The 8062-nt window shown below is 36.5% G+C and overlaps 1 protein-coding gene across 1 annotated transcript; it reads left to right on the forward strand.

Annotated features, from left to right (window-relative positions):
- The first annotated feature begins 107 nt into the window (after positions 1-107).
- rrp36 (ribosomal RNA processing 36) lies at positions 108-5330 on the forward strand. The gene is made up of 7 exons (XM_008419575.2): positions 108-729; positions 1734-1866; positions 1953-2019; positions 2097-2201; positions 2276-2350; positions 2897-3014; positions 3771-5330. Exons 1-7 carry the CDS (start codon positions 339-341, stop codon positions 3929-3931), a joined length of 1050 nt encoding a protein of 349 aa, XP_008417797.1. The 5' UTR covers positions 108-338; the 3' UTR covers positions 3932-5330.
- Positions 5331-8062: the final 2732 nt, after the last annotated feature.

The following is an 8062-nucleotide window of genomic DNA, read 5'->3' on the forward strand; positions in this document are numbered from 1 at the left end:
TGTATTTTAAGATATTTTCTCATATAATTACGAATTTATTCTCGCAATATTATGTGTTTCTTCTAGTTTTATTTCTATTTCACTGTCCTACGGCCTTATTATTGATTTATTTTTTCTTAGTCCGACTCTAATAATCAATCGTACGTATGCGGTCATCCCGAACAGAAGGTGGCAGTGATGATGTCCGGTTAAAATATGCCGTTTGCCACCGGAAAAGAAGAAAAGTCTGTATTACTTCCGGGTTTTCAACCACGTGGTAAAACAGCTGTGGGTCAGGGTTCTGTTGACAGTGTTTTTGTTTTTCTTGGTTCTGCCTTTTGTCGAAGAAGAAACTGAAGATGAGGAGAAGAGAGAAACAGCGGCAGGAAGCGGAGCGGAAGAGGAAGACGACTGTAAGTTGCAGCGAAGAGGAAGACTCTGATGTGGAGAAGAAGGTCTCTCTGTTTACCCTAAGAGGAGGGGAGGCAGAGGAGCTGCGGTTAAGTGGACACGATGATGAAGATCAAAACCAATCAGGTGACGGGGCTGAGGAAGACTCTGGGGACAGCGAAGAAGAGGTATCGGAGGGGAAGAGTAATGATGAAGAAGATGATGAAGAAGAAGATCTAGAAGAAGAAGAGGACACTAATGCAGAGGAAGATGATGATGATGATGATGATGATGAAGAGGCAGAGGAGGACCATACTGGTGATGGCACAAAGTTGCAAACAGAGGAACGCATTAGGAAAGGTGAGGGACTGTGCCGAGCTATACATGACATGAGTTTTGATTGGCCAGATAGATGAGATCTGAGTTCTGATTGGTCAAGTATTTTTCGGTATCAGTTCACATACCTGATGGCTTTATTGCTGATCCAGCTACCAATGGATTATAAACTGTTGTACTGGCTTTCCATTATGCCCGTGACAATATAAATAATCAATTAATCCCATAAAAAATAAAATTAGCTCAATAATTTCCTGGCTGATGATTTATATTTTTTGAAGGGCAATTTTGTGTCCAGAGACACATGTTTTATTTATGGTTTCAATTGTCATTGGTTTTAATTTCCGTTTTATTTGCTTTTGCTTGTCCTGATTTATTTTGGATATTGGTGACACTGTTGCTTTATTGTAATGCCAATAAAGCTTTTTCCATTGTCTAATGAGAACCATTTTTTTTTGCTATGATGCTATTTTTTTATTTTTTTACTTAAATCTAAGTAAAAACAAACTCCTTTCAAAATTACTTCTCTTTTTACGTTGAAACATATTTTCCTACCGAAAACAATGTTTTTGGAGACTTGAAAATATGTAATAAAAAAATTAATCGATAAATAAAAATGAGCTTGATAATTTTCATTCTGATGACTATTAGTTTTCAGAGCATCCATTTAAATATGGTTTTTATTATTGTGCTTTTTTGTTGTTGTTTTTGTGTCTGTTTTATTTTGGATATTTAAAATATCTTCCAGTTCCAGTGTTGTGTGTTTACAAAATTAAAGAAAGGTTATTTTGAGAGGCCAAGCTTGTATTATTATGCTATAATCAATAAATTATATATTACTTCAAAATTGTCTCAAAACAATATTATAATTTCTCATCATAATTACTGGAAGAATTTATCAGACAGTAAAATTTAATGTTACAGAACTAGTTATGATTTATTTTGGTTTTAACTGTAGTTTAGTTTTGTTTCTCACTCAGTAAAAATCCTCATTATGATGCATTTCGTGATGTTTTCTTCCTATGCAGAACTGTCCAACATGCCCTTTGAGGATGTCATTAAGCTGCAGCAACAAGTGGGAAATAAAGCATTCAATGAGGTCGCATTCAACAACAAAAAATGCCGACCTGTCAGCAGTAAGAAACGGCTGAACAAAAACAGGTCTGTTCTTCCAAATCATCCTAATTAATCCAAAATCTAGAAGAAATGCAACGGCTCTCTCCTGATCCAGTGTATTTCAATTTTAGACCAATGGAAATTTCAGCAAAGACTCCACCGTCCTTCCTACGTCAGGTCATTCCTGCCAAGAAATCAGTGAGTAAAACCAGCACTGACAAAACCACAAATCTTCTGTTTGCATGAAAATATTCATGTTTTTTTTTGTGCTGCAGACCAGGAGAGATCCTCGATTTGACAGCCTGTCAGGAGAATACAAACCAGAGATATTTGAAAAGACGTACAAGTTTATTACTGACCTCAAACACAAAGAGAAAGAGGTGAGAAAACCAGCATCAGGTGCCATGAAAAGTCTGTCTATGTAGAAAGTGTGACATGCAGTCTGTCCCTGCAGGTCATTAAGAAGCAGCTAAAGAAGACAAAGACTGACCACAAGAAGGAGAAGCTGCAGTTCCTGCTGAAGAGATTGGTAAGAATGTGACATTTGTCTGTAAATTTAATTCTGCAATATTTTGTAAAAAAAATATTAATAAATATTTTTCTGCATTCAATAAAGTTATTTAAAATTAAGTAATATTAAATTAATACTAATAATTTAATAATTTATGCTAGTCATTACATTACTATTTAAGGCAGCAGAGTAGTAGAAATAAGAAAGTTACCATCATTTAAACAAAATGCTTTTGACCATTTTAGTTGAAATTTCCCAATAAATTCACAATTATGAATTACCGTTAAAAAGTGTAGCAGTCTGTTCGTGCATAAATTTCTGTGTTCTTTGGCAGTATACAGTTAAAACCTGCTTTCATTTGATTATTAAATAATATTTAAGGTTCTCTTTATGCATCTTTTTTGACAGGGCCACACAAAAAGCTAAGATGGGCCAAATTTGGCCCCTGGGCCTTGACTTTAATACACCTGGCTTAGAGGGCTTTTCTTTTATCAATAATTGTTTTTGGATTAAGCTCCCAGTGCAAATGATAATCAGCCTTTAAATTTCCATGTGTTTGTACAGGATAACCAGGAGCGAGTGAGATTGATCCAGGAGCAGCAGAGAGAGAGAGAGCTGCAGTTCAAGAAGCAGCAGCGAGAGCGAGCCAGTCGGGGAGAACGGCCATTTTTCCTCAAGAAATGTAAGCGCAAGTCCAACACCAGACCCGCTCGTCTTCAGAGTTCTGTTTCCTGTCCCTCACACATCTTGTGCTTTCACATTCGCGTTGTTTTAAAAAAGTATTATCGTACACAAAGGATCTGTGTCAGACAGAGAAGCTGAACTACTTTTAAATACTGTGTTAGAATATAAAGTAGGGCTGGATGACATGGCTGAAAAACATATCATGATATAAGCATTTCATATCAGTCGATATCGATAATTATTAATTTTTTTGTTTTTAAATATCTGAACTACTGCCACACTAGTGTCGTGACATTCCCTGTTTTATCCAGTTTTCACTCCACACCGTTTATTTTTCAGCAGCTATGAGGCCCAGTGGTTCTTACTCAACAGGTTGTTGCTAGGTAACCAAAGAGTGAGTGAGTTGATGCCATTAATTTTGCTTAGCTAGTCGTGAGAAGCTGAACGGCTTAAAGCGTTTCCTTTGCCTACATCTCCCAGAATGCTGTGCGGTTCTGGATGAAAGTTCAGTGAAATTATCGAATATTGTACAAGACGTATCATCTATTGATTTTGATCACGTCTGTGGCATTACGTAAACTCTGTTTTTAATAGAGTTTACGTGTAAAAATAGAGTTTACGTGTGGGTAAAAGGACAAATCGCATAAAAATCTCTTCGGTTTTTCAAATATCTGGACTAGATGTAGACCTGATTGGTTTCATAAAAGCTAAAACTCGTTGGTAAAACATTCCTCTGCTTTATTTCTCTCCTCAGCGGAAAAGAAGAAGCTGCAGCTGGCCGAAAAGTATCAGGAACTGAAGAAGAGCGGCAAACTGGAGAACTTCCTTAGCAAGAAACGGAAGAGGAACGCAGGAAAAGACCACAGGAAGCTTCCCGAGAAACAGCTACACAACAAAAAGCCTTTTTCCTCCTGAGAAGTGTTGAAGAGCGATCCTCTGAGAAATGTTAGATCAGCACGGCTGTAGAGACTCATTTCAGTGTACTGATGCTGTTGGTTCCTCACATCAGGTGAACTTGTTCTGTAAAAGCTCTTTTTTGTGATCAAAGATGATGGGATTCATGAATATGTTCATAAAAAATACTAAAAGCGTGTTTGGAGATTGTGTCAGATGTATAAATGCTTTTTTTACATGTAAAAATAGTAAAGGATTTCCTCAGTACTTTAAATGCTCCGCTCACCTGCCTGCTTATTCGAGTATTTTATTTATCCCATAGGGAATGTAAATTATGTCCAATCCACAACAGTCCTCGTGGATGGCAATGGGGTGAGCAGGAATGATCTCCTGTAGCAGTCAATCTTTCAGCGAATCTGAAGAGGCCTCTGACTGAAGACAGTTGTTTTATGACTTTATGACGTGTCATGGCTGTTATGTGCCAGCAGTTCGGAAGCTGATCTATGTAATAAAACCAGAGACAAAAGTGGCCATAGGCATATTTTCATTTATAAATCAGTATATAGCTTTCTAAAAGTATATCTAAATACCTATATATGACATAATCAGAGCAACTACAGCCTCCTCATGTTTTTATTACATTTAGGGTTCTTTTAGTGTGACACAATCTATCATATTAACAGGAGCCATAGTAGCATAATTAAACCAAAGAGTTTTAAACAACTAGACAATAAAAAAACACCGCTGGATCAGTTTTGATATTTACTGCATTAATTGTACTGATGTGTCCATTTTAAAAGGATGCATTCGAAAATGAGGCATCTCAAAGATATTTACCCAAATAAAGATGGAATAAAAAATATATATTTTTCAGTTAGAAATTTTTTTTAATTTACTGTTTTTATGAAGATGTGTAAGCTATTAATCTTTTTTTTCTATTCTCCAGCAATTTTGGTAATTTTTTACCCAACTGTTTTGATGCTGGATGTTTTTGGTCAACTTTGAGAACTAATTTTGTTTGTTTTTACGTTTCGCTATATTCCACACACTCTTAAAATGTGACTAAAATAGAATGTTCACCATCAAGAGCTTTTTAGGATTATTTTTCTTTTATCTGTTGTCTTAAAAGTTAGTTGGTTTATAGAGGTAATAAATGGATACAAAATGAGTTGGTGAACGGGTGAAATGATCCGACTATGAAATGAGTCCATTTGTCATTGATATGTTTGTTTATAGATGTACATGATGTTTTGATTGTAGGTCCCAGGAAAACGAGTATGGTACAAAATAAAACATATTTAAAGCAAGTGATTAAAACATAAATAACTTTCCAAGGATATTTTTACTGAAAAATGTACATAACAGATGAGTCGCTCCCTTTACTCCAGTTGATGAACTAAAGAAAAAATCAATTTTTAAACACATAAGATCATGTTGTTGTGCATCTTTGCCAATATTCACAACTCAAATCCTGAAAGAAGAGAAGAGATGGTGCCGCTCTCACAGCGGCGTGTCCAGAAATCATTCCGTCTTCCCTTCCACAGTTTTCTGTCTGAGCTCCACCTCAGAGCGAACGCTGCTCTTCGTCGCTTTCTGTAAGACCCACGTGCTCAGATGAATCAGAACAAATGCGCCCCCAGCCGTCCACAGCCAGTTCTTACGCAGCCAGCTCTGAGACTTCATTGTGACTCCCTGAAAGGCAGAAAGAGAGTTTCAGGACTTCCAGATTTATATCTTTTAATTAAATATTGGTGTTTGGTTGGACAGTGAAGGTAGTTTTGATAAAGTCTGTTACTAAAAGGTTAACGTCTTTAAACATTGCAAGACTCAAAGTAAGGATACAGCATCGGTTTTTACTAACCAACACTTAATACACTGCACTGGCTCCCTTTTTGTCAAACAGATTTTAAAATGCTGCTTCTGGTCTCTCGAGAACTAAACTGTCTTGGTCCAAATACATTTCCAAGTAGCTAGCCAATTAGAAACATTTCCATTTCCAAGTAGCTAGCCAATTACCAGACTAGATTACTGAAGTGTTACCAGGACCTGAACTAAATAATGTGAGGCAGCTCATCAGCTCTGGAACAAACTCCCTGAAAACCTGATATATTCAGGGTTCTGTTGGCTCCTGTAAATCAGGACAGAAACATTTTTAGCTTTCTAACAATCTGACTAATGAACTTTTCACCTATTTGAAGAGCAAAACTAGATTTGAACTTATGTCCACAATAAGCTTTAATTTAAAATTTCATGCAGATTTGTCTTTAAAGGTGACCTATTATGTTTTCATTGAACAGGTCAGAACAGAATAAGCTGTTCAAAACATGTTTGTTACATGTTTCACACAAAATCATCCTTAATCGTTCACATTAAGACTAGCTGAGCAAAGGTGCCAGAGGTGAGCTAGGGTTGCTAGGTAACGACCTGGGCTTCACTGAAGTTGCTAGGTGACAGGCAGTGCCTGCCGATTTGTGACTTTACATTTGGAAGGTTTTTGAAACGGTTCATTTTCCAGACACCAAAAAAGCAATAATGCCAAAAAAATGGCTGAGTGTTTTTTTAAGTGCTTGGGCTGTATATAGAAACAGTTGAGACCTAAATGGAAGTACAAAAAGTTTGCAAAATGTGAATTTTGCATAATAGGTCCCCTTTAATATCTACCTTAGCTGCCTGGGCCATCTAGAGGACAAACAAGGAACTGTGTAAAGAGAGCAAAATTATGTTGCAGCCACATACCTTAGTGCATTACTTGCTTTTGGCTGGAGGAGGAGCAGCAGCAGAAGGAGGTGAGACGTATGCAACAATGCCAGGCTCAGGAATGTACTCCTCTTTGTTGTGGATAGCTGGGTTTGTCTTCAAGTTGTACCAGCCCAAGTGAATCAGTCCCAGACTTGTGCCCATCACTATCAGGACTTTGTAGTTATTCCAGAACGTCCGCAGACCCATGACTGACAAGGATGATGAAAGCAAACAAAGCTGACGTCCAGATGAAGCAAAGAGTCATACATTAAACATATTAAATCAACATTAAACTATCAATTCAGTCTGACTCAACACTGCTGCCCTAAAGCTACAAATAAAACATACAGACACAAAGGTTACTGAGAATAAACCTTTTATAAGGGAAGGGATGATATGGTGGTATATATATATGTGTTGTACCCCAATTCTAGCTCATTGAATCTAATAATATCATAATATTTATATATTTAATGGCGGTTATCGCAGTGTTGATAAAAACAGTTTTAAAATTCAGTCATACTGCTCTACAATACATTAATCCAACCCCCTATTATCAAAATTCAAATTCAAAAATACTTTAATTCCGAAGGGAAATTAATAATAAAAGGGTACTTCACTACAAGAGTAGCATCAAGTAATACAACTGTGCTGTGTAAAAGTACGAAATAACCGCAAATTTATCATGCTTTCGAAAGGTAAGATGCAGTGTTCTTGGTCTTACATACATTAAACATTCAAATATTTTCCTGTTTTAACTGAATTGATAAACATTTGAGGAATATTCTGACCAATGGTTATCTACTTTATGCAATGGGAATATTTCTTCTGTACAATGGAGCAAATTTAATTTCCGAACTAATCTAAACCTTTTATATTTAACGTATAAAACACGATGTAAAGAACGTTGTGAGGATTTAAAAAACATTTTCAATAAAAAGACAAACTTGGATCTGGATTGAAGAGAACCTTTTCAGTATTTTTATATATATATTTTAGAGACATATAAACAACACCAGGTTTTCTGATATGCCTAATATTGCACACAAGTCTAAAAGGTTTTGGGACCAGAGAAACAGGGAAATAAAACAGATTTTAGGTGGTGATATAAGCAATCTCACCTTCAGCAATCAGCTGCTTCTTCTCAGCAGGCCGCCATTGTTGTGCCGCCGCTGGTAACTGATGATGTGCCTGAACATTTTTTTTTCTGCCACAGTGTTTACGGTAGAAGAAAAGCCGTACCAGAGCATGAAACCTTTAATTAAAACCTGCCTTATTTTAGATTTAAACATTTCAGCATATTTAAATTAAAAGAAAACTCAACAATCGTTGAATCATATTTAAAATCAGGCCAAAACCTAGACAACTACACTTATGCCACTTGATGACGCAACAGGGGGCGGGGCCTGTGTC

This window comes from Poecilia reticulata, linkage group LG1 (genome assembly GCF_000633615.1).
Source record: "Poecilia reticulata strain Guanapo linkage group LG1, Guppy_female_1.0+MT, whole genome shotgun sequence".
Taxonomy (NCBI): Eukaryota; Metazoa; Chordata; class Actinopteri; order Cyprinodontiformes; family Poeciliidae; genus Poecilia; species Poecilia reticulata.

Coding starts and splice junctions, on each gene's coding strand:
- rrp36 (XM_008419575.2), top strand. CDS start 339: ATGAGGAGAAGAGAGAAACAGCGGCAGGAAGCGGAGCGGAAGAGGAAG. Junction 2,020..2,096: donor TCATTCCTGCCAAGAAATCA/GTGAGTAAAACC, acceptor TTTGTGCTGCAG/ACCAGGAGAGATCCTCGATT. Junction 3,015..3,770: donor GCCATTTTTCCTCAAGAAAT/GTAAGCGCAAGT, acceptor TTCTCTCCTCAG/CGGAAAAGAAGAAGCTGCAG.